Raw genomic sequence first — 26,788 nt, 5'->3', positions numbered from 1 at the left:
AATTTGTAAATGTAGCCATTTACACTAAGTTCCAATATTGCAGGAAAATTATGGAAGCGGCCCCAGGGGTTTATGTAGCTCTTTACTGTTGCTTTGTAAAATGAAGAGAAAGGGATATTTTAGAAATGAGACACGTGTATGGAGGGCAGTAAAGGTAAATTTATCTGTAAAATTTCATAGATACAGAGTCATTTTTCTTTCTTTTTCAGTTTTGTGAATTACTGAATTTCACCAAAGGGTGCCCACGTGTTCGCAAACACGTCTCTTTCAGTGTAGGACAGCTCACGAGCGCCATCATTTAGGAATGATCAGTTCCAATGCTCTGGTACCCAGACGATTCGGATAACCGTTTCCGTGGCACTCGCCTTTAAGAAGTTCGGTTTTCCCGGGTATCCCATCCAAAGCACACACGGAGGGAAGCGGGCTCATCTGCTTCTTGGTGGTGCGTCCCCTCGCGGTTCCGCACCAGTGCGCATGCGCTCACTCTATCTCCGCGCTCAGTGGTCTTCCGCCCTGCGCTGGTGAGATGCCTCTGGTAGACTTGGTTCCAGTATATTTCATTCTGTGATTGAGCTGGCTTTTGTTTGCCTTGCCTTATTATTTAGTAACTCATTGCTATATAGCCTTTACCTTTCATGCATTTCAAATCCCCTCTTTCCAAGCTGCCCTGTGGTCTCTTTCCTGATTGATAATTGCCTGGCCAGCTACCCTTCACTCCACTGTTAGTGTCCCTTTCATTAAGATGGGCTTCCAAGTGGCTCACACAAGCTTTCTGAGCTACCACGTGACTAAGCTGTCCTATAAGGTAAATGGTTTAGGGAGTATCCCCCAAAACGAACTTTCTCAGGTAAACTAGCAGATGCCTGTCAATCACATTTGGCCCCATGAAGAATGACTCACCACAAAGAGAAATGGAAGGGACCTCATGGAGCTGGAGTCCAGGGCTAAGGGTCGAAGCTAGGGATATGGGCCTCCTGTTGGAGCCGCGTGGACTGGCCCTTCTGTGGCGAGGCCTCTCCTGAGCCGCAGCCGCCTTGCGGAGCCATGTGGGTGACCCCCCTGGTGCTCTGCCCGGGGTTCTTGGATTCCTTAGTCAATAGACATTGATACGAGGCCAGATGAGAACTTCAGGCAAGGCTTTCCTGGGACTCGTGCTGCAGCACAGGGAGTGAAAGCAAGCAACAGCTTCCCTAGCTGGCCCCTTAAATGGGATGAGGGGCGGGGCAGGCCCAGGGCGGGGCCGGAGGGCCGGCTTAGATAGTCTGCCCGTCCCCTCGGGGGTGCTGTATGCACAGGTCATGCACAGTGCCCTGCTTTTGCTCCCGACACCTCAGAAACGGCAGTTGGGTTTTTAGTGTTTTTGTATCTTGTTCATAACTTGCCCCAACTGCACATATATGGAGTTATTTTTAGTCCCTTATAGTTTCTTTGTATTCTGTTGCTCAAGGAAACTTTGTCCAGGTGCCAGCACTGCAGCCTGGGGTCCCAGGTGCCAGGTCCCAGCCTGTCTTAGTGGAGAATCTGGGAGCACAAGTTCAGGCCCCTGCCATCCTGGTGATAAGCTGGTAGCCTCGTCCTTGGGAACAACCGATGTTACCAAACAGAGTGAACTCTTCTTTCTGGCTTTCTGTGGACTAAGTAATCAGATTTGAACTAAAATCCTGGCCCTTTTTCCTTCTAGAATTCTAAAGCACTTCTGTGGAGGGACTTTAATATCCCCAGAGTGGGTGTTGACGGCTACCCACTGCTTGGAGAGGTATGTTTAGGGGAGACCAGACCCCAAGACTTACTTGCCTTGAAGATTTTCTGCCTCCTCCCTCCCTCCCTTTTTTCTTTCTTCTCCCCTCCCTTCCCTTCCTCTTCCCTTTCCTTCCTTCCTTCCATGGCAGTGACACTAGGGACCAAGGAGTGGATGTGAAGGAGCTGAGGCAGAATTGCCAGGGCCATTGGATTACAGCCAAGGGGGTGTTTCTAGAGAGAATGAAGAAGACAGACCCAGTTCTGGGGGTTGCAGACCTGGGCAGCTGGCAGGACAGAGCCATTCACCCTCACGGGCACTGGCCTCCCCAGGCTGCCCAGGGTGGGTGTCTGTCCTTGTGCTGACCTCAGTGTTGGTATCATCCTCCCCTGTGCTCAGGCCAAAAGCAGCCCCGAGAACATTCCTGACAGCCAGGTTCAGGTAAACTGTGAACTTGGTGTTTTGCCACTGAGAGGTCTCTGATTGTCAGTAGTCGAGCGGGGAGAAGACACCCATTTATGGCCCAGAGAGCACACCTGACAAAGGGCTGGCCCGTGTTCTGCTCCGAATGTCATCATCTCCTCTAGGTCCTTAAGGCCGACATCATACAAGGTCATCCTGGGCGCACACCAAGAATTCAACCTTGAAGCGGACGTTCAGGAACTGGAAGTGTCCAAGCTGTTCCGAGGGCCCCAGGGGGCGGACATCGCCTTGCTGAAGCTGAGCAGGTACTGGCTCATCGGTGGTCTCCACCCTAAGAGGTGGGGCTTTGGGAAGAATATTGACCTTCCAGTGAGAAAATCTGGCTCAGCCCCGTCTGCCTCCTACTGGTTGTGGTCGTAACAGAGGCCCCAGGACTCAGTTTCCTCATGTGGAAGAAGAGTGAGTTGAGAAAGAGTGAGGTGCAAGGGTTCCCCCGACAACTCTCTCACTGCGTGTTCCCCAGTCAGTTAACGCACACCCATAGCAGAGACTCATTCAGTTATTCTAGGTTGATGTTCTCTTTTCAGCACAACAATGTATTTGGGGGAATCAAATGAGATTATGTATTTCAAAGCACTTGAAAAAAGGCAGTGTAGACACACACACTCACAAGAGCAAATTCATCTTCGTCTTATCTTTCATTTTATGTTTCCTGATGAAATGGCATTTTATTATTCGGCCTGATGAAATGATACATTTATTTATGGCACTTAAAGTTAATGGTACATGGAAATAGGTCTGGATGGAGACCACTATTAAACAGACGGCTGCTTTGAGAACAGGCACACTCGGGACAGTCAACAAGGCACATGGAGGACATCAGATGTGCCTGATGGGTTCCAGATGACAGGGATGCAGCCGACAGTGATGAGCTGGCCAGGCCAGCAGCACAAGGCCGGCCGTCAGGAGTCCAAGTAGGGCTCTGCTGGGTTTGGTTGGAAACACTTCCCAAGTTTTCTGGGTCCGTAAACTGAGAAGTGACTCCCTCGGGTATTTGGATATTCTAGAAAGGAAAGAAAGGGCTTTTTCATTATAGATTATTACAAGATATTGAATGTAGTTCCCTGAGCTATATATTAGGACCTTGTTGTTTATCTGTTTTATATGTAATAGTTTGTATCTGCTAATCCTAAACTTCTAATTTATCCCTTTTTCTCTTTCCGTTTTGGAAACTGTAACTTTTTCTATGTCTGTGAGTCTCTTTCTGTTTTGTAAAGAATTTCATTTGTATCTTTTTTTTTCGATTTCATATATAAGTGATATCATATGGTATTTGTCTTTCTTTTTCTGACTTACTTCACTTAATATGATAATCTCTAGGTCCATCCATGTTGCTGCAAATGGCATTATTTCATTCTTTTTTATGGCTGAGTAGTATTCCATTGTATAAATACATCACAATTTCTTTATTCAGCTATCTGTTGATGGACGTTTAGGTTGTTTCCATGTCTTGGCTATTGTAAATAGTGCTGCTATGAACATTGGGGTGCATGTGTCTTTTCAAATTAGAGTTTTCTCTGGATATATGCCCAGGAATGAGGTTGCTGGATCTTATGGTAGTTCCAGTTTTAGTTTTTTAAGGAACCTCCATACTGTTTTCCATAGTGGCTGAACCAAACTATATTCCCACCGATGGTGTAGGAAGGTTCCCTTTTCTCCACACCCTCTCCAGCATTTATTATTTGTGGACTTTTTGAAAATGGCCATTCTGACCAGTGTGAGGTGATATCTCACTGCAGTTTTGATTCGCATTTCTCTGATAATTAGTGATGCTGAGCATCTCAAATGTACCTTTTGATGTTTTCCTTTCAGCCCTGCCATTATCACTGACAAGGTAATCCCAGCTTGTCTGCCTTCCCCAAATTACGTGGTTGCTGACCAGACGGTGTGTTACATCACTGGCTGGGGAGAAACCCAAGGTAAGAGAAGTTCTGTGACTCACATAGTGAATTGGTTTTGACCCGCAGTCTATATGAGAAAATGAGCATTTGTACAAAGTTCTATCAGTGAATGAGGTACATCCCCTCCTGACTATGTCTGGGCACCTGCCTGTGTCTCCACAATCAATGACCAAGGGGCACAGATTGGGGAGGGGCACTGTTTCTCTGAGACTCTTAGCCCATAAATTCAATGTTAATATTGTGGCCGTAGGTAAGCCAGGTTTTGACACAAGCTACAAATTAACGGGGTTAGATTATTTTTTATGTGCAGTTAACCAAGCAGAGTTCCCAAACATGGTGCAAAACAGCAACAAAAGTTGTAGTTAAAGTGGTCTCCCCAAGTACCACTTGTCTGGTGTCTGTGTGGACACGCTTTGGCGGTGGGCAGACAGACAGCTGGGGGAAAGAAGAAAAGGTCCTGGTTCTAGGATGGGATTTGGCCCTGGTCGATGGGGTGAGGGTGAGGGAGGAAACATTCATGCAGGGTCCCATATCAGCACCTGCGCTACATTGTGAGAATCCAGTCTTCTCTTTGCAGTATGGCCCGCATTATATTGTCAGCATCATGATAACTGTATCCTTCAGACTCAGTCCTAGGAACATTGAAAGAATGTCCCAGATCTCTGCCTCACTTTCTTGGAAGTGTCAGGGAGGGCACCGGAGTGGGGGTCAGGAGCCCTGGAAAATAGTTCCGGCTCTCCACTAGCGGGGCAGACCGGATGAGTCACCTCACCTTTTTGTGCCACTTGGCATCTAAGCCCTCGCTGGTGAAATCAGAGTTTTCAAATTGTGTTCTCGCATTAGTCTTTTGCATAAGCTTTCATTTTAAGAAAGGTTTTGTGGCTTAAAGAAAAGGTTAAAAACTATTAGTCTTGTTCATTTCAAAACTGTCTTCCTTCTTTCTGCACTTCACCTACTATTTTTGAAACCTCACCTCCTGGGTTTCCCACGGTCCCCCTTTCTGCACTTGGAGTCTGTGAGCCTTGAGGGAAAGGAAGGGGGAACTTGGCAAAGGACGCGTCCCTGGGGATGTGCCGGGCTGCTCCAGAGTTTTGCATTTAAAAAAATTTAAATGCCACAAACCCTTGTGAGTTGGATATTTTTTCCCCCAGTTTTGCAAATGAGGAATCTGAGGCTCAGAGAAGGTGCAGAGCAGTAGCAGCAGGGACCGCGGGCCCCGCCGCCGGTCGAGGGGCAGATGGGCCTGAATCAGAGCCCCGACTCCCACTGAGGAACTGCAGATCCAGAGAAAAGTCACAAACTCTCTCCGAACCTGTTTCCTCAGCTGGAAAGCGGGCTGCAAGGCTGTGTGAGGGAAACGATGCCAATGTGTGCAGTAGGCACCGCGTGCAGCTAAGCCTTGTTAACGATGGGCTACACTCTTTCCTGCACGGCTCTGCAAGTGGCAGAAAATCCAATGCGGGAGGAGGGTGGAGCTTGGTGGTAGAGCACGTGCTTAGCATGCACGAGATCCACAATCCCCAGTATCTCCATTAACAAATAAATAAGTAAAAAACCTAATTTCTCCCCCCTCAAAGATCTCAAACATGTTTAAAAAAAAAGATGAAAGAAAATCCAATACATAAAGGGAAAATCCTTGGTAAGCTGCAAATTCTGCTGGCACTTACGACGTCCCCAGGTCCACGTCCTCTCCTACCCCGCAGAAGGCGCCATTCATGGGCACAAAAGGCACATCCTTGGCGGCTCAGGTACCACTGCTCTACAAAGAGGAATAAAGGCGGCTGCTCCCCAGGAGCTGGCAAAGTCCGCCCAGCTCTGATAGGTCTGATGGGTCACTCCCCGCCCCCGAACCAATCCGTGACTGCTCAAACCTGTGTCACCTGCGCCCGAGAGAACCACACACCCCCACAAGGTTGGATCCCTCCACAGGATGTTGGGATGTAGGTGAAAGGCTACTCGAGAGCCAGAAAACCAACAGATGTTCTCTACAGTATCTAACTGATTAAAGCACGAACTTAAAATTATACAGATTTGGGTATGAGTCCTGGCTCTACCATGGACACTGGGAAATTAGTTTTCTCATCTGTACCACCCTATAAGTTCACTGTGAGGATATAGACAATGTATATGAAGTGCTCAGTGCTTTGGAGATGGTATTTTAGCAGCTCCTGTGCTTCTTATACAACCACAAGCACCATTACCATCATTAACATCACTACCACCATCTCAGCATCATCTTCATCATCACCATCATCACCACGATTACCATCATCACCATCACCACCACCATCTCAGCATCATCTTCACCATCACCATCATCACCATCACCAACACCATCATCACCATCACCACCACCCTCTCAGCATCATCTTCACCATCACCATCATCACCACCATCATCACATCACCACCATCACCACCACCCTCTCAGCATCATCTTCACCATCACCATCATCACCACCATCATCACATCACCACCATCACCACCACCCTCTCAGCATCATCTTCACCATCACCATCATCACCATTGCCATCATCACCATTGCCATCATCACCATCACCATCATCACCACCACCATCATCACCATCATCTTCACCATCATCACCATTATCATTTTCACAACCATCATCATCACCATCACCATCATGATTAACCCCCAACCCTCCCCATCATCACCACTATCACTATCATCAATAAACATCACATGGCCTGTGTGTAGCTGAGCCCCAGTGGAACCCAGGCCTGCCAGACTCCAAGGCCCATTCACTGCTTTCCTGTCTCACCCACCACCCACCACCCACCACCCACCACCACACTTTTCTAACCACCATCCTGCACTGGGCTCCCCTGTCTTTCCAGGCCTCCTTTGAATGTCTAACTGAGAGAATGATTCTCAGTGTATTCATTGGACTAAGAATCACCAAACATGAGCCAGATCTGTTTACCAATTTTCTATATGTCAATAATGACATCAAATAAGAGTTCTCAGCCTCTCCGTGTGAGGTCAGGTTCTCCCCTTCAGTCTCAAGACTTTCCCTGACTTCCATGTGCAAACGCAAGTTGTTGATGCCAAGGGGGTCATTCAGGCCAGCCGCTCATCAGCAATCGTGGGGCGCTTTCAGGGACCTGCTTCTTTCTCCCCGGGCCCCATCGGGTCCCTAGGTCCCCCTCAGCCTCAGACCCTCAAAAAAAGTGCCATCTGTTCTGTGGCCACAGGGTGGCAGCACCTCTGCACAGACGACAACCACTTCCCTTCGTCAGCAGTGGATTTGTCCCCAGCATCAGAATATCTGCCTGGCTCAGAAAGCAGATTAAGTACAGGACACTTGAATAAATTAATTTTAGCAAACATTTTTGAGAACGCTGCTCCCTCCACATATCTACTCAATTTAAGTAATGCACCCACCACCCAGTTCTTCTGTGGTCAGGAACTTCCTCCGCGGTGGCTCTGCCCGGCCAGGACAGGGACAAGCCCCTCCTTCCCCATGGTGGTCCTCTTAGGTGCTCCTGTCCGCTCCAGATCAAGTGTAAGTCTTCTGAGCTCAAGACAATTTCCCAAGTGTACTCAAAGTCTTTGGCGAAGAAATAATTCTTTATTTCTTGGCTGTGCCAGACTGGCAAAGCAAAGATTTTGCAAAACTCATGAAAGCTGGGCTTACAAAATTGGAAAACTGGATTCCTTGTGAAAACACTGAGATATGCCTGGGGGTGTCCATCTGGGGAACATCATTTCTTCTTGAAATTTTGTAAGGATTCTATTTCAATTTACCAAAATAAAAAAGCAGGGTTTTTCCCCCCACGAAAAAGGAAACACAGTGAGTAAAGCAAAAATGTGGGAGAATGTTTACTGACCCTAATTGGAAAAGAAATGTAAACTAGAAAATGAATTAGGACAATACCACCTATTACATTAGTAAATATTTAAAAAATATTAGAAACCACACACTTAGAATGGTGTGTTGTGGCGAGTTTTTTTCTTGTGACATTTTGCGCTGTCACAGACGTTTAGAATATATTTGCCAATGTTATTGGGAGCCATAAATATGTCTATATAATTCCTGGGAACTTAGACTTGAGAAAATAAGGGATAGGAATAAACTGTATGAATAAAGGTGTGATACATTGAGAGCAACTCTAGAAGCCAGTGAGCATGGTGGTGAAGAATTTGGGCAATGACGTTGCAGATCTGGGTTCAAATCCCAGCTCTGCCACTTACTTGCTGGGTGATCTTGGGCCAGCTACACACCCTTCCTGAGCCTCAGTCTCCTTAATTGAACAAGAGGAATGACAAAAGTGCTTATGTCACAGGACAGTTGTAAGGATTAAATAAGATACACCACATAATGAGCTTGTGCCTGAAAATGTTAATTCTCAGTAAATGATAGTTCTTCTTTTTTTTATACTGTGGTAAAATATATATAACATAAAATTACTCTTTTAACTAGTTTGAAGAGTATATAGTTCAGGGGTATTTCATACAATCACAACATTGTGCAATGATCACCGCTCTTTACAGAATGCTTTCCTTACCCCAAAAGGAATCCCAAACTCAGCAAGCAGTCAGTCCCCACTAAAATACTGATTATAAAGATTGCAGTATTAGAGAAGCCCTTAAGCTATAACATTGTGTGAAAAAAATCTATGATATGATATAAGTAGTAAAAAAAATCCTATAAAAATCCTGAAAGACAATAATATATCAAATGGTAGCAGTAAAATTAATCTCTCTTTCTGGATTAAAAATACATTTCTTCGGAGGGGGATGGGGTATAGCTCAAATGGTAGAGCACATGCTAGCATGCATAAGGTCCTAGCTTCAATTCCCAGTCCCCCGATTAAAAAAAAAAAACTAATAATAAATAAATAAATAGACATACTGACCTCCTCTCCAAAGTAAAATAAAATAAATTTTTAAAAATTTCTTTATAGTTTTAAAAAACGAACCTCAAACTCTCCCCAAAGAAGCCCAGATTAATTAAGTCTAGGTCATGGGAACAGGAGATCTTATATAATGTTTACACTTTCAAGGATGAAAAAGAAAGAAAGAGCTCTCCATCCAACCTCACAGACAAACAAGAGATCTGTCATTGCTGCCCTGTTGTTCTAGAGGTTTCCTTGGGGACGTGTTTTTCATCCAGTAACCATTTCTTTAATCTTTTTATTAAACACAGGCACTTCCAGGCCTGGCCTGCTCAAGGAAGCCCAGGTCCCTGTGATTGAGAACAAAGTGTGTAATCGCTATGAGTATCTGGGCGGGAGAGTCACATCCAGTGAGCTCTGTGCAGGGCACCTGGCTGGAGGCACCGACAGTTGCCAGGTAAGAAGAGACTAAAGCGACCGAAGTTCATCTCCTGTTGGCCTGGGTTCCAGACTGGTGGTGAGGGAGTAGTTAGGTCCCATCCCAGCCACGGCCCACAGGTCTCTGACAGGGCGCTGGCGGTGCGACCCCAGTGGTGGCCTTTCCAGTGGGGAGGAGAGGTTGGCAGCTGCACTTCCTTTACGAGTGCTCTTGGGGTCACTGTGCCTACGAGAAACCCCAAGGCAGGAAGGGGTGAGTACAGTTTTCACAAGGGGTCCCCCCCCCAGGAAGCACTAAATGGTTTTGTTGCATAGACTGTGCTAAGTGCTGAAGCACAGCAGATGTTCAAACGATATGTTAATAAGTTCCTTTCTGATGGGAATGGAATGTTCAAACACCAGGGAAACTGACATTTGGGTTATAGAAGGATGACACCCCATGATAAAAGGATGGACGCTTAATCCTCACTCGGCTTTTCCCCTCCCTCTGCAACAGGGTGACAGTGGAGGGCCTCTGGTTTGCTTCGAGAAGGACAAATACATTTTACAAGGAGTCACTTCTTGGGGTCTTGGCTGTGCACGCCCCAATAAGCCTGGTGTGTATGTTCGTGTTTCAAACTTTGTTCCTTGGATTGAAGAAATAATGAGAAATAATTAATTGAATGGGAGACAGAGTGAAGAATCCACACCTCTAGAAGCTGGAACATGGGTCGGGAATTTAGCATGCTCAGAAATAATTGACAGTAATCAAACTAAGACACTGTACTTAACTACCATCTTCTGCCAAACCTCAACGTTGTTTTGTATAGTTGTGGATAACTTTTTCCTGTCCAGGGACTGCTGGATTCCGTAATAATAAGGCAATACAGCTATGACATTTGCTGAAAATAAACTCTGTACTTCTTTTAATTTTTTGATTTTCATTGTTTTCACGTTCTTTGTTCATCCTACCAATTTTAAATGGTATAACTCTAACAGACTTATTGATTTTGTCCTTTCTTATAAGGAAGAGTTGCATAAAAGATGAAGATGCTGTAGGGTCATAGAGAGGTCCTAGTAAGTCACCCATATATTTACCTTGTCAGCGAAAGACGCCTTGACACACATCTTTAGTGTCTTCATTTCTGGCACTGAGATGGATGTTTTCAAAGCTGCAATGTGTGTGGGGAATCGTGAGAACAAATTCTATTCTTGGGCATGAAATCTGTAACTGACAACTTGACTTGAGCCCAGCACAGGGGACACTGGGCGGAGAGTTGTATATTGAGAAGTAAACCAGGCAATGGAAGAGTGACACAAGACCAGCAAAGGGTCTTGAATGTCTTTCAGGGTCACATACGAGTCTAGGAACAGCGCCAAGAGCCTGCAAAGGAACAACGAATATGTGTTGAAGGTGGACCTCTTAATTTCCATCAGTAGTTGGCTGTCTGGGTATGCAGCACACTGTTACGTGGGACAGTGTTTATCAGTGAGTGACACGTGTCCAAAAAGAAGAGAAAGAGTGAAAATTGATTTTTCTTGACAATTAAAATTTTTTTATTGTTACCAGAACCAAAATGTCAACTCAAAATACAATTCAAAGGTGATCATGTCAAGGAACCACAGTCATCTCACAGCAAAGAGCAGTGCCAAGAAAGCAAAAATGCGAGTGTGTGTGAATGAAAGGGGAATGCAGCAGTGCCTCCTCAAAGAACTGTGTTTATTTCATTGAGAAATAAAACATTCATATTCAATTCTGGTGAGCTTTAAGGATTGAAAACTTACTTTACAAAGAGCACACACATCGTACATATCATCACGTGCTCACATAGAAATTTTCTTCCTCATTGGCAAGACTTCCCTTTGGCGCCCATTTTGCCTGTCCACACACAAGAATCCATTAAACAGTTCTGCATAAGAGACATACTGAGTCTGAAAATATAACAAATATAACATACAAAGCAGAATATCATAAAGAGAGCATATTTGCATTTAAACTCCACATTTCAAAAGTCTCAATAACAAAAAAGATCAAATGCCTTATTAGTATCTATAAAGTCACTTATAAAGCTTCTGCTAATTCTTTTAAGCATGGATATGATTGCTGTTTCTTTTAAACTAAAATGTAAGCTTCTTCCCAAGACAAGTTAAAAGTGTCAAGATTGAATGAGATCTGTCCATCTTTTTCACTCTTGACCATGGGCACCATTATAGAAATGAACCTGCAAATGTAAGATCAATATCCCTTTATGATTAAAATCTGAAGACCCATGAAATCATGACCCCTGGCTTTCATCAGTAAAAAACTGAGTACGTGGCTCTGGGTACCACTAAAGGAGGACCAAAATTACCCTGAATCATTTCAGGACCAAACCTGATTTTCTACATCAGAGCCACATCCCCAAATTGTACAGCAGATTTATTCTTATTTATGAAGCAAGTCCTGGACGTGCCTGCAACCCCAGCTGCTGCAGGGGTTCGTGGAACTCAAGGGGAGAAGAAGCAGCAAAGGCTCAGAGCCATGTGGCCCGAGGTCCTTGGGCTTAGTCTCTTCATTGACAAGATTCCCAAATCTTCATCCTTCATCCTTCATCCTGCCTGGAATCTCCAGCACACTCAGTTGAGAGCCTTCGTTTCTTGATCTGTATACTTTCCCCAGATCCTTGATTTGCGCAGCCTGCATTCTTGATGGAGCTGTCGTGAGAACTGGGTGGGGCTTCTCTTGTCTGTCTCCAACCTAGTGGGTCAGAGACCCTGCCCCAATGTGAGGAAAAGCTTCCAGAGGAGCTGTGCACACAACAGGCTCTTTGCTAAACCAGCCACATATAACATGTTCCCAGGAACTTCGACAGCATGATAAACCCTAATTCATCCAACATTATATAAAAATACTCCGGATAGGCTGAAAGTCTGTGAAGTCTGAAGAACACTGGGAGCCGCACAGCTGAAACGGACACACGTGTGCCTCTGCGAGGCACGTCGGTTCCTCGGGGGGCCCCCCTGCAGAGCTCTGTCCCCGTGTCTTTGGCCGGGGCCTCAAAGGCGAGAGTTAGAAGCTTGGCTTTTCCTTTTCCTGCCACATTTATAGGAATGTGGACTAATAAAACAAAGGAGAAAAAAGAAAGTCCTTATGAAAGATTATACAGCCAGTTAGAAGGAAGGCTTTTTGCTGCAACTATGGAATATTATTGCTGGTTTTGATCGAATACACTCATGCATAAGAGCTCATAAAATCCCAGCTCAAAGGGAACAAAGATCACTGTCTTCAACCTCATGTTTCACCTGCTCTCAGATCCGAGGCAGTGGTTTATAAGCGTTATGGAATATATAAGTTCTTTATAAATTTCTACTCAGTAACAGATGATTTAGAAATGACCTGCTGATGTGAACAAAAAAAAGCAGAAATGATATAATGGTTAAGTGCCATTTTAGAAGGGATAATATGAATGGGTTTCAGTAACTTAGGGCTAAATCGTTTCTTCTCCAGAGTAAGTAACTAGAGGATGCAATTAATGTGCTTGACGTGCAGAACGGTAAATCGGACTTTTATCAGATGCTTTCTCAGGAGTAGGGGCTAGGCATAATTAATTAATCTACCCATTTTTTATTGTGAAAAGTTACAAACAGAAAAAAATTAGAAAAGATTGAGTAACTTGAATTTTTGTTGACATAATTCTCCCGGTTTGTATATTGGTTGGATATTAATTTTCCCTGCACACCGTTCACATGGCCCTCGTGCTTCCAAAAGCCATCACCTCCAGGTGTTTAACTCTCATTTTAATACGACTGAATTTGTAGAAGAGCCCTGGTCTCAGATCATTCTCAGATCTCTTCCTCTGCTTTTCCCTGATGACTTTGAACACCTGACCCCTGCCTGGCGTGGGGAGTAAGACGGAGTACGTCACTCTTGCTATTTAAGCAGAAGCCCACGCAGCAGAGAATGGAGCGGAGTCAAAAAGAAGAACCCAGCCCCCCACTGGAGTGTTGGCCCAGGGCACAGCCACAGGCTCGGGCAGCGACCGTGCAGGGCAGGGGCTCGGCACCACTGACAGCTGGACGTCCTGAAGCTCCAACGACACAGTCACGGTCACCAGTGGTCAGCACTGAGCTCCGTCTTACTTTGACCCTAAAGGCCTGGCCGGGATGCTCTGCTGGGTATCCCAGCCCCGAACAGGTCCGTCAGGACACGTTGGCCCATGAGAAGTTACCTGGCCGTCAGACTTGGAGACAGTCCTTTTCCCTTTCTCGCCACTTTCCCTGCTTCGTTTCACCTTGAATACGCCGCCTCCCTTCGTTCTGCTGGCCCGCTAGCGTTGCTGCCGTTGCGCTGACAGGACTGGGCACCTCTTACCCAATCAGGGACCCCCCACCCTGATACAAGCCAAGTTACTGTCTGTGACAGGACAGCCAGCAGGATGTTTATCCTTCCTGGATGGAGCGACACCCTGCCAGGTGTTAACACTCATGACGACTTCACATGGTTTTAATACTGTTTATAAATTGCCTCTTTCTGGTTTACAAAATGGCAGCGTCTCACAGAGAATCTCCACCTCGCCTCAGACTTCCTGAAGCATTGTTTTAGAGTCCAAAGTAGGCAGTTTTGGTTGAGGAAGAGCCTATGTTTACTTACAAACAGGCGTAGGAATCTGTTTGGGTTACTTCATGGGACGCACAGCCACCTGTCCTCTGACGGGCCAGTCCTGTTAGAGGTCAGCCACTGGGATGTGAGCTCGTGCTTTGGTTTTGAGGATATCGATAAGGCTTTCTCAGGGAAGTTCTGAGATGATTCATCAGTCTTACTTTTCAAAATAGCATCAAGACACAGGACAGTGAAATCACTGTATCGATTTTAAATATCTGGTAAAATGCTCATGAGATACTTAGCAATGCTTGCCCATCTCTGGGGAGAGGGATGATACCTCATTAAGAGGAGCTATGAAGAGAGAAATTTCTAATCCTACCAGGGAGAGGCTCACTATCAAAATACTGATAATCAAGTAGATACAGCACAAGGTAATAAAACTGCCCCGAACGACAGAGTCACACCTGCACACCGGATAATGCTAATCTCGGCCCTAGCGTGTAAAAGTTGTGAAGTCTTTCTGAGCATTGATCTCCTAGTATATAAATAAGTGAGGATAAGAACCTGGACAAAATCACTTTGACTATTAAATGAAATGACATATGTGAGTGAACCAATCGCTCATATATATAAGAATGGAAAAAAAAAGTCTCTTTTCACTCTCTTCCCAATTTACCAACTGAAGAATAAATCTGCCCTGAGGTTACTAACATTTCAGTCTTTTCATAGATATTTTTGATATATTTAAAAAAATTTAGAGATCCCTGCCCTTAATTTCCAAGTCGTTGTTTAGAAGAAGATTGATTTCTTATTTTTAAAATAGCTGTTAAATTATTGTTTTTAATTCACAAATAATACAAGACCACAGGTTGCAATTAAAAAAAAAATCAAACAGTTCAAAAGTCTGTAGAGTATAAAATTGATGTCTCATCTGCATTCTCTCCCCAAGCCATTTCTATTCCCAGAGGTTTATTTTACCACTTTAGATCTTTTCCTATGCATTCTCATTTCCAAATTCTCTCTTCCTATCTTTTTATTATGAAAGACTTCAAAAAGAGAGAGTTAGAAAGAGTTTGTGTAATGTGAATTTTTGTTTCTATAAAAAAATATATTTCATGTTTCTGTGTTGGTTGGATATTAACTTTACCTGCACACCACTTAGACACCCTTCCCTCAACTCAGTCTCTTTCGCTCTCTCCTTCCTCCATCTTCCTTCTGGCTGTCTACCCATAACGTCTCATCTGTCTGTCCATCTACCGTCATGGCTGTCATGTAGCTTCCCATCCAGCTGTCTGAGGGATTGCTCTGGGCTTTATTTTTTAATAAATACTATAACACTTTGTTCAGCAACTTTTCACTCTGTAATCAGTCTTGAAAATCTTACCATGCCACTCCATATAGATATATTTCAATTATTTTAATCTCTGTATAGTAATCTATGGATATATGATAATTTTCACAGTCAGTTGCCTACCAATGCCCATTTAAATGATTTCTACTTTGTGTGGCTGGGACACTGTGCTGTGCACTGGAAATCGACACATTATAAATGACTGCACTTCAATTAAAAATTTTTTAATAAATAAATTATTTCTACTTTGTCAAATCATCAATCCCTTTCCTTTAGACTCCCTGTGAGTTTTAACACCTTATTTGGAAATGTTTCCCTCTTCATAATCACATATAAAAAATCAAATATATTCTTTTAGGTTTTTTTATGTTAACCTTTTTCATCTACTTTGAATTCTTTTGCTTAGGATGTGAGAGGGATTCCATATTATTTTTTCCCCATGGATATTCAGTTTTCTCAACACCATCCTTTCCCAGTGGTTTGAAATGCTGCCTTTCTTCAGGAGGCGCTGAATTTCGGACCATACCTGGCAAGTTTTTCTACGTCGTCCACTGTCTCTGGCAGGGCAATACCCTTGGTTTCAGGCAAAAGCATCACGAGACCACCGCAGACAGATGCCAGGATACCTACGGGACAGGGGAAAGGCGTTGCGGTACTAGGACACACAGCCGGCCCCTCTCATCCCTCCCTCCCTCTGGAAGCCTCACTACCCTGAACCAGCCTCACCTGCAGCAGCTCTCTGGTCACTCTAACAGCCTTCCAGTGTTCCTTCATCGTGGTCTCAAGTGTTGTCTATGCCCCTCCAACCCTGGATGGTCCCATTGCCCCTGTGCACTTGTACATCTGTTCACTCACTCATTTGACAGCTGTTTATTGAGGGCCTATTAAGTGCCAAACACTCAGAGAAGCCCTCATCTCCTACTCACGGGGGAAAGAGAAGCTGCTAGAGGGGAGCCCCTCAGCTTCCTAGAGCCTCAGCACACCCCCCCCCCCACCTCGAGCTCCACTGCAAGACTTGTCCTGACATCTGCCCAAGGGCATCTTTTGGAGTCCTTTAGGGGTCCTCACTGGAGGGACACAGCCCCTCTCTCCAGTACCGTTAACCCACTTGTGGAAGCACCAAAACGTATTCAAGTCTCTCCTCTTTAAAGAGCCGTCCATCAACCTCTTCTTTTCTCTGGGCACCATCCTCCCTCCTTCTGTTCCTTAGAACTGAAACTCTTGAAACGCCATCCTCTCCTATTTTCTACGCATCTTCATATCCTAGTGGTGTGCCGGGAAAGGTGTAACAACAGGCTTTCCTGAAAATAAAGTCCTGATTGACAGTGTTTGCCTGTTTCTAGGGCTTAAATACACCCATCAGGGATGCACACCATTCAGACAAGCAGCCCAGGTTGCCTAGTGAGGTGCTGAGGAGACGGGGAGCAGTGCACCATCACCCAGTGTCTCCACCGCAGATGGAGCTACAGTAGATGCAGCTAACCTCACAGCCAGATATAGTAACATAGCGACGAATGAGGAACTGGGGAGTTTTGAGTATTTACTACTTCTGTTTTTAATCTATTAGATAGTCTATTTTTAATGATGGATGTGTCTAATAAGTAGGTCAGAAATTCTTGAAAACTTAACACTTGGCCATGGTGGGCTGGAGCCAGCACCACTGCGAGCACCCTCCACCTGCTCTAATCTGGCTTCTGCTCAATGTCCCCTCTGGCCTTGCTCCAGCCAAGTGGCCAGTTGCTGCCACTACCAGATCCACTGGATCTGCCTGACATGGCGGCAGAACCTACCCACAGTCCCCTGCACCCACACATTCCTGATTTCCCTCCTGCTCCCCCACATCCCTTCTCAACCCCCAGCCACCTCCTCTCATGCAGCTCATGTTGGATGCTCTGTGACTCCTCAGGTCTCCATCCGGACTCTGTTCTTCCCTCTCACTCCATCCTATTTTCTGTGGGCAGGGGTTTCGGTCACTCCCACAGTTTCAGTGGTTATCTACATCCAGTTAGCATCTAAACTTTTATCAGAAGGCCACACTTCTCTCCTGACTCAGCTCATCAAAGCCTCCCATCTTCTCACAATTTCAACTTGCATTTTTCAGAGGTGTCTCGTGCGACAAAGAGCCCTACAGAACCCCTCCATGTCCTCTGGCAGAACTGCCCCCTGGCTTCACTAGACTGTGGTCTGCACCGCCATGTGCGGTTCTCCCAACCAGGAGCCTGGGCCCCCATCTCCCCGCTCCCTCTGGTCCTTGCCCAGTCCATCTCTCCATCTTGCCAATATGACTTCTAATATATTTTGAGGGGTCCATCCACTCCTCAAAAGTCTCAGCGCCATCACCGTGAGCCCACTCTTCATGCTCTCTGGCCTGATTATACATTCTTTTCATCATCTCACACTAGTATGGTCCCCCTCCAACTCACTTGCATATCTGCCATCAGAGTCCTGTTTCTAAAATGCAAATCAAACACTGTCAGCCCCAGCTTAGAACCCTCCACAACTTCCTGCTGCTGTCTGGATGAAGAGCAGACCCTTTGTGCATCCGAGAATGTTAGAGTAGGCAGAAAGCTAGTTATAAACAGAGAAAGGGGGACACAGGCCAAATGGCAGGAAACCACACATCTTGTAAACAACGGGGTCCTTGGGCAGACAGAGAAAAGCAGGAACCTCTGGACTGACAGGAAATTCCACAATGTGGGGTGACAAGGGTCCTGGAGGCAGACAAAGAAAGGTGGCGAAAGGCAGGACTCTCTGGAGCCCAAATGTTACCTTTTGCTCATTATGACCTCATTACAATAAAATCAGCCTTGCAGATCAGAAGTACCCATCAGGCACCTACACTATGAAACTTCCGATCCAGACTAAATAAGAGCAAGAATCCCTCCTCTCCTCGGGGAGGTGTAGCTGGGATGAAGATCAGGGAATATGATCAACAAATCCCTCCCTCCCTGATGGGTATTCTGCCCATTCACTTTTATGCCCCATGTAACCAGCTTGCCAAAGAAACTCAGTGCAGCTGCTCACCTGAGTCTGCCTGCTCTCCCCTGAGAGTGTACTATCACTTAATACATCCTTGCTTTGCTTTCCTGGCTTCTGTGTCTTGTCTGAATGACCCTTCATCGTCTGGCCCCAGCTCGCCCCCACAGCAGCTTCACCTCTCTTTAGGCCTCACCTCACACACCGTGCTCTGTCCTTTAACTTCCTGGGGGTCAGAGAACACCTTCCTCTGCTTTCTCCAGGCCTTCCCGCTGCCTGGAGCCCGACACCCCTCCCGTGGGTAATTCCTATTCACCCTCAGACCTCAGCCGAGGCATGGCTTCCTTGCCCCCTGACCTTCTCCCCTTGTCTCTGGGGGTCGGTGAGCCCTGTTCTTTGCCGCAACAAGGATGTGTAGCATCCTTGTTGATCACGCTCTCAGGTGACTGGCTGTTTGGAAATGCAGCTGTCTCCCCTCCCCAGCCAGACTCTGAAGGGAGGGCCTGCACCGCAGCGCCAGTGCCAGCTTAGCCAGCCTGCCCATCTTGAGAGCCTGGGCCCTTAGACCACTCTGTCTCGGTGGAACAATGCCCCGTCTTTGCTTTCTCGTGCTAGCCGCAGAATCAATGCCACACTTGTTTATCAGATCCCATGAGATCATTTGAAATGATCCTTTATTGAAGTCACTGACATCAACGGTTAGAAGCTGACTTTCCAGTCCCAAACACTACTCAAGGACTTTTGCGTTGCTCAGGACGTATGCCCTCACGGACTTGATGTTTTCATTGGAGTTGAAACTGCTGAGCAATGAATGAAAATCACTCTTTGCCAGGAGTCAGGAGGGGGAGGCAAAGGAAAGGTAGGTGAGAAAAGGGCCAGCCTGCATCCTCTCTTGCTGAGAAGGGAAGAGGAGGGTATGACGAGGTCCAGGCAGAAAGGCTGGGACGGCACTCGAGAAGCGCCACCCTGAGTTACCCCAAGGTCCCTCCCTACACTATGGCTCTATCCCGTCTTGCCTTCTGCGAAGACTGAGGTGGGCAGGAGGGTATGATCTCAAGGCACATCAAAGAGACTATGGAGCGTGTGCAAGGGATTCTGTGTCCTCTGTTCTTTCAGCGCGGCGTGCTTAGCACCAAAGCAAATGAAGATAGGATTTGAGAGATGTAGAACGCTTAACAATACAATTAGTTTTGTGGCTTGTTTCTAAACATGCAGAAGGTCCTATTTGGTCCCCTGAAAATTATTGGCTATGAGCCACAATATCATACACGAGCTTCATTGTATTTGATTTTAACTCAGAACCTCCAATAAAGTTAAGTGAAACACTTTTCATCACAACCCTTTAATACAAAGTACATTTAAATGATGTACGGTCCACATTTCACTGTAATCAGAGTGGTTCCTCAGAACCAAAACAGTTGTCATAAAAAGAGTAAATAGATACCATTAATATCAAATCTGATCATCATCACAGGGTTCTGTTAAGGCAAAGAACGTGGATGAAAGCATTTAAGAACAGCATGCAGAGTGAGTTCTCACCAAAGATGATAAGAGGTAGTTCTAGCCAAATGGCCGCGAGCCGGAAGAGCAGAAACGGGGCTATGATTCCCCCAAAATCACATAAACCTGAACACAGTGAAACGCCGAAGTTTCTGCAGGATTAAAAAAAATGGGTTTAAACAAAAACTATTTAAATAAATTCAAGATAAGTACACTTTTCAGATATATAAGTAACACAGAGATTGTAACAATCCTTCTCACTTCCATAGCTTTTAACTTGGAAGATTCCTGCTCTCTCATACCCTAAGCAAAGCATTTTCAGTCCGCACCAGTTCACATCTGGGTAAGTGCTGAGCCGCAGTGAGGCTGGTGGGGGGTCTACAGTGTTGGCGGAAATCTTCCACCAGCAGCTCGCTACCCGGCCCGCTCTGTGGCGCTGCTGTCCCCTTGGCACCCGAGATTGACACTAAGGTATGTCCACGGATATAGCCCCAGGAAAGGCGGCCAACTTGCACTGGCTCTGCATATTGTTACGTCTGGCCCTTCAATAATTGGCTGCTCACAGCTGCAAGACAGGGAGTGTGGTCAGAACGGAGGCTGCAGCCTGCAAACCGGGCAAGGCTGATGAAGACAGCTTTAACTCGTGATGCAAGCACACCAGCCAGATTTTCTGATTTCCACTCTAGTGCCTTTCCACAAAAACCCGACTGTGTATAGAGATATTGACGATAATAATGCAAAAAGCAGCTACAACTCTAAACGGATCTTTTTCACTGGCTGAATTCAGCCCAGGCTGATATGTCGCCAAGGAAAGAAAACAATTTCATGGTTTTTAAGTCAACTTAAGACACGCGGCTGCAGAATTACTTAGGAGATACCGTGATATATATGTTGGAATTACCGTAATGTTGTTGGGTACAATTCTGAATTTACCAAATAAACAATTTCAAAGGCCATGGTTATTCCGAGTCTTCCCAGGGTAGCAACCATGGTCCTCAACCATAGTATTCCTGCAAACACAGAAAGTTTGGAAGCGCAGAGTTAGAGGTCTGCTCTCAATGCAACTTTACAAGATAACAAAAAGCATTTGCTTAGTGTTCTCCCAGCCCTAAGTCAGCTAATTTTAAGTGCAAATGATAGACACTGTCTAACACTGTAGCCAAGTGTCAAGAGCCACAACAGCCACCGGGGCGACAGGTAGTATTTTGTTCACTGGCTGCCCTCCTGAGCAGGGTTGGATTACAGAAATACAATTCAGGCTGTTTGTGGTGTAGCCACTACCTTGAAAACAATGCTCCAAGCGATGCCTTCCTAGAGGGTCTGAGCACACTGGCCTTCTGTCTGGAAGGTAGTCTTGGCTTGCGTCCTTGAAAACCATCACCATAGTCAGGTGCCCAGTTGTCCTCTTTCTGTTGATCCAGTGATAACACACAGAATTGCTTTTCCGAACAGACCAGGGAAAATCTGGACATGAAACTGACTTTGGTTTCTAGAGAGCAGCAAGGCTCCGAGGACCGGCATCTTTGGAAGGGGACAGCTATGCCGGGAGTTACCACTAGGGTGTGTGTCGGTCACTGTCTCCCTCACCCCAAATCTTGCACCTTTGCCTAAGACATCATCCAGAAGGAGCCAGATTCTTTACTGGTGGGTTCATTCATTTAAAAACAAACTGTTTTAAGGCTGCTTTGGTATGTGAGGAAACTCTCTTGTCCTTCGTAGTAACTAGTGGGAAATACCAAATGTTCCTCATTAAATATTTTCTTTTTTCTGTGCTTCAAGGGAAGAAGGAGCCAACCATTTTTGTCCTAAAAAGTTAGTGTTTTAATTTCTTAAGAGTTGTATCGTTTAAGACTTACGGGTGTAGAAAATAAACTACGGTTACCAAAGGGGAAAGGGCAGGGAGAAATAAATTAGGAGTTGGGGATTAACAGACACACATTACTACGTATGAAATAGATAAACAACGAGGACCTACTGTGTAGGGAACTATATTCAATTTTTTGAAATAACATATAATGCACCAGAAATTGACACATTGTAACTGACCACACTTCAATTAAAAAAAATATAATGGAAAAGAATCTGAAAAGAATATACATATACATATATATGTATATGTATAACTGAATCACTTTGCTATACACCCAAAACTAACATTGTATATCAACTACACTTTAATAAAAAAATTTTTAAGTGATTAAAAAAAAAGTTGTATAGTTTATGCCATCCTTTCTGAGCAGACTTGGGATGAGGACATACGACCGCATGAACGAGAGGTAATCTGCTCTCCAAAGCAAAGCCAAGGACGCTCAGCACGTGCCTGACTTATGTCTTTGAAAAGGAAAGCTTTCCGTTTTACACTCATACTTATTTATGCTCACTCAGCAATGAATAGTCCTCTGGTCTTCTAGAATTATTGCATTTTCCTGAATATATCATTTCTTAGTAGAAAAGTAGGCACGAATGAGAATGAAAGAAGAGAACCAAGCTCAGTAGATGTAATGTGTTCTCTTTAGAGAATATTCAACCAATTTTAAAACAGGCTAAAATTCATTAAATAAAACAATTCTCTAGGAGGGCAAGCAGAGAAAAAGAAGGTTCTTGAATCCGGATCACTGCTGGGAGGCTCCAGTTTATGGCATTGTGATTGCAAACTGGCCGAGGACGTCCTGGTGTCCTCCATGTTTTCCCAGATGAGAACACCTGTAGCTCTCGCATTAACAGTCACATCGGGGAGGGAGGAACATCAGAGATGTGCTGAGGCACTGGGCTGCCACCTGCTCTGGTACAGTTGTAAACATGTGTTTTATTTAGCCTGCACTTTTTCATTAAGGCCAGGGAGGGGGATGCGGAAATGCATTCCACCCCTTCCTTCAGTGAGCAGGTGGTGCAGTGCCAGGTGCCGGGCAGTGGAAAGTGGCAGCTGGTGCCCAGATTCCCTGGGTCCCAGCCCGACCTGCAACCTCTCGCTGCTCTCAGGCTGCAGAGGACGCCGCCTGCTCCCATGGAAATAATGTGATTATCCAGGTTAGGTTCTTCAGCTATAGCTTTTTCTCCTGAATCAAGACTCCTCTGCAAGTGAGTCCCACTGACAATGTCAGTGACAATTTAAATTTACAATTGATGGTTTGCTGGGAAAAAAAACAAAACAAGAACAAAGAAACCAAATTAAAACACACATGCACCATCAAAAAACATCTGTGGTTAGCTCAGTGAATACAGATTAACTAGTCAATTCGGTAAAATATTAAGAAAATGCTGTCACGTTTTCTTGAGAAAAACTCTCGACTCTGTCCAAACAGTAGAGGCCAGTATCAGACTGCATTGGGACAGAGATTTTACTGAAATGTGTAACAAAAGAGGAGTCCCACTACACTGCCCTGTTCATTTGAACTAAAGAGTATAATGAAAACAATTTGTAAGCAGTGTAAGTCATGTGTGACTATTACAGACACACACACAAAAATGGTCATCCCAGGGATAGGCCAAGTCCATCCTGGAGTGGCAGGAAACATCTTTTGGCAGCAATGGCAAAAAACTACAAGACAATTTAAGAATGAGGACTGAAGCTGAAAGCATCACCCATGGAGTCCTGAGAGCACAGAGAAGGGAGTCCATCTGATGGGGATTTGGTCAGGCTACTGGAGGTGACTGGGACTAAAATCTCAGGTTTTGAAGAAAATATGCAGGATTTTACTTATTTATTTATTTATTTATTGGTGGGATTAGGTTTACATATTTTTACATATTTATTTATTTTTTGAGACACATTTTTTATTTTGTATTATTATTAAAAAATTATTTTAGGGGAGGGGGTAACTAAGTTATTTATTTATTTAAGTTGAGGTACTGGGGATTGGACCCAGGACCTCGTGCATGCTCTACCTGTGCTCTACCACCAGGCTACACCCTCCCCCATAAAAGGATGCAGGATTTTAAACAAACACAATTTTACATCTCCTCTGAAGGCATCACGTGCTCTGAGTTATGAAATACAATGTACTGAAAATTCCGAGTAAGATAAACGGACTTTTTGCTTAAAGAGCAAAAAAAGTCAAAGACAACTTTTTCATTTCAAAAAGACTTACCAAAACTGCCCAGTTTGTAGCCATCTTAAGTAAACTGAAATTAAAGATGGCAGATGAGTATGAATTTTTTAAAAGCTCTTTACTTTTCAGGCTTTACTGAGAGTTCAAAAATTTGGGTCAAAAAACAGTGAGTCTTAGATGAGGATACAGCCTGAAGGACTTTCTTATCCACAGTTTCATTCATCAGACCATGAAAAGTCGCCCTAGTAGAGGGGAAACCAGCTAAATGGTTTTCTATGAGATGATTTTAGAGCTGATTCCTCTAAAAGACTAATCAGCATTCTGCTCAGGGGCAGTCATCCTGCTGATGACGGGGCAAGAACGGCTGAGAGGAAAAGTCTTTCTAATGTTAATTCGACAGTCCAAGTAACCAAGTCCAAAAGCTCCCTAAGTGGAAGTAAGGGCTGTCAACTCAAGTGAGGAGCGCCTGCTAATATTTGGTATTCACACCGGAGCATCAGGGAATCGCTGACCCTTGCTGATCAGCTATGACCAACGTGTGACTACAAAAGCAGCCGAATCTGCAGAACACACAAATAAAATGTGTCCAGAAGAAGAGCAATTTGTTTCATTGTTGCTAAGAAAAATAAGTTTTGCACAGCAAAGGAAACCATAAGCAAAACAAAATGACAATCTATGGAATGGGAGAAAATATTTGCCAATGATGCAACTGACAAAGGTTTAATTTCCAGTATATATAAACAGCTCATACAACTTAATAACAAAAAACAAACAACCCAATCCAGAAATAGGCAGAAGACCTCAACAAGCAATTCCCCAGTGAAGACATATAAATGGCCAATAGGCACATGAAAAAATGCTCAGTATCACTAATTATCAGAGAAATGCAAACTAAAACTACAATGAGGTATCATCTCACACCAGTCAGAATGGCCATCCTTCAAACGTCCACAAACGATAAATGCTGGAGAGGGTGTGGAGAAAAGGGAACCCTCCTACACTGTTGGTAGGAGTGTGATTTGGTGCAGCAGTTATGGAAAACAGTATGGAGATTCCTCAAAAGACTAAAAACAGACTTACCATATGATCCAGCAATCCCACTCCTGGGCATACATCTGGAGGGAATCTTAATTCAAAAAGACACACACACACCCCAGTGTTCACAACAGCACTATTTACAATAGCCAAGACATGGAAACAACCTAAATGTCCATTGACAGATGACTGGATAAAGCAGTTGTGGTATATTTATGCAGTGGAATACTACTCAGCCATAAAAAACAATAAAATAATGTCACTTGCAGCAATATGGATGGACCTAGAGATCGTCATTCTAAGTGAAGTAAGCTAGAAAGAGAAAGAAAAATACCATATGATATCACTCATATGTGAAATCTACAAAAAAAGGGAAAAAGAGGACACTAATGAACTCATCTACAAAACAGAAATAGACTTGCAGACATAGTAAACAAACTTACAGTTGCCAGGGAAGAAGGGTTGGGAAGGGATAAATTTGGGAGTTTGAGATTTGCAAATGTTAGCCACTATATATAAAAATAGATTAAAATAATTTCTTCTGTATAGCACAGGGAACTATATTCAATATCTTGTAATAACCTTTAATGGAAAGAATATGAAAATGAACATATGTATGCATATACATGACTGGGACATTGTGCTGTACACCAGAAATTGACACATTATAACTGATTATTCTTCAACTAAAAAAAAAAAAGCTCACATTGTGAAATTCTGTCTACAAAATAAAACTGATCAGACCAGACAGAAAAGTCTATTCTTTGCTTTATATTTTCTGATATATGAAAATGTTCTCTATGAAGTGGTTGCTTCCCACACACTTGGTTATTTCAATATTGGTTTGGACACATGATTTTCAGTGCTTTCTGGGATCATGCTGAACGCAACGCACATTAAAACCATCCCCATCAGTCTAGGGCCTGAGGAAATCTTTTAGGGGAGGTTACGTCATGAAAAGATGGGCCACACTTCAGTCGTTCATCTTGCTCCCCTCTTTCCTAATTTCGCATGCAATGAGTAAAAAATTAATATTTAATTCCTATTCCAATGCAATGAGAAGAGAAGGCCCTGTCTTAGGGAACTACATTTAAAAATTAAACCCAACACTATACAGGGCTGGAGTAGAAATGGAGGAGTGAAGTCTCAAATGTTCCTGATTTGTCAACTTGGACTACATTGTGCACAAAACCCGAGGACAGGAATGATGTCTGTCTCATTCACTGCACTATCTCCACTCCTAGCTTAGTGGAGGCAATGAATAGATATTAAATAGACGTGTATTAGCTGATATCTTCCCTGACTCTTATAATGTGTTAATTCAGTGTGGTAGTTTGAACAGTATTTTCCAAAGTTCATGTCCATCCAGAACCTCAGTATGTGACCTTATTTCAAAATAGGGTCTCTGCAGATAGAATGATTAAATTAAGGCACAGAGATGCAGAGAAGAGAGGGTCATGTGAAGATGGAGGCAGATATTGGAACGGTGTCAAGGAACGCCAAGGATGGCTGGCAAACACCAGAGCTGGGAAGAGGGAGCGGAAGCCTTCTCACCTGGAGCCTTCAGGGAGCGCATGGCCCTGCTCACACGTGGACTGGAGACTTCCAGCCTCCGAGAGTGTGAGAGAACGAACGTCTGTGTTGCAAGCTACCCAGTCTGTGCTCCTTTGTCACAGAGGCGCTAGGAAACTAATACGCTCAAGGAAAGTGAGATAAACGTAGCAGTGAGTTCTGTTTATCATCAACCATTCTAATGTGACAGGACTTCCCATTTTTTTCCCCTTCTGTTCTGAAGATGGGCATTTCTGTAATGTTATTTAAATAGGGTTTATCTGATGTTTGGATTTCATAAATTTTTATATAATTAGTACACTCCTCTGTAAATGTCTGTTTTGA

The 26,788-nt window shown here is 44.4% G+C and overlaps 2 protein-coding genes across 5 annotated transcripts in view; one reads left to right on the top strand and one right to left on the bottom strand.

Annotated features, from left to right (window-relative positions):
* The window catches only part of PLG (plasminogen), a 41,771-nt gene extending 31,442 nt beyond the window's left edge, over positions 1-10,329 (top strand). For 3 of the 4 annotated variants that reach the window (XM_072966345.1, XM_031679902.2, XM_072966346.1), the window contains 5 exons: positions 1,682-1,756; positions 2,326-2,466; positions 4,034-4,140; positions 9,294-9,439; positions 9,917-10,329. In XM_072966345.1, coding sequence (XP_072822446.1) covers positions 1,682-1,756; positions 2,326-2,466; positions 4,034-4,140; positions 9,294-9,439; positions 9,917-10,078 — 631 coding nt within the window. In that variant the 3' untranslated portion in view covers positions 10,079-10,329. The remainder of the gene's footprint in view (positions 1-1,681; positions 1,757-2,325; positions 2,467-4,033; positions 4,141-9,293; positions 9,440-9,916) is intronic. The other variant, XM_072966347.1, reaches the window with a different exon arrangement.
* Positions 10,330-10,928: 599 nt separating this feature from the next.
* Positions 10,929-26,788, bottom strand: part of SLC22A3 (solute carrier family 22 member 3) — an 84,693-nt gene continuing 68,833 nt past the window's right edge. The window contains exons 8-11 of the mRNA XM_072966130.1: positions 20,710-20,818; positions 19,848-19,960; positions 15,859-15,958; positions 10,929-12,496 (exon numbers count right to left, since the gene is read on the bottom strand). Coding sequence (XP_072822231.1) covers positions 12,436-12,496; positions 15,859-15,958; positions 19,848-19,960; positions 20,710-20,818 — 383 coding nt within the window. The 3' untranslated portion in view covers positions 10,929-12,435. The remainder of the gene's footprint in view (positions 12,497-15,858; positions 15,959-19,847; positions 19,961-20,709; positions 20,819-26,788) is intronic.

The sequence above is a fragment of the Vicugna pacos genome, chromosome 8 (assembly GCF_048564905.1).
Source record: "Vicugna pacos chromosome 8, VicPac4, whole genome shotgun sequence".
NCBI lineage: Eukaryota > Metazoa > Chordata > Mammalia > Artiodactyla > Camelidae > Vicugna > Vicugna pacos.
Note: the sequence above shows the minus strand (reverse complement) of the source record. Positions and strands in the feature narration are given on the sequence as shown.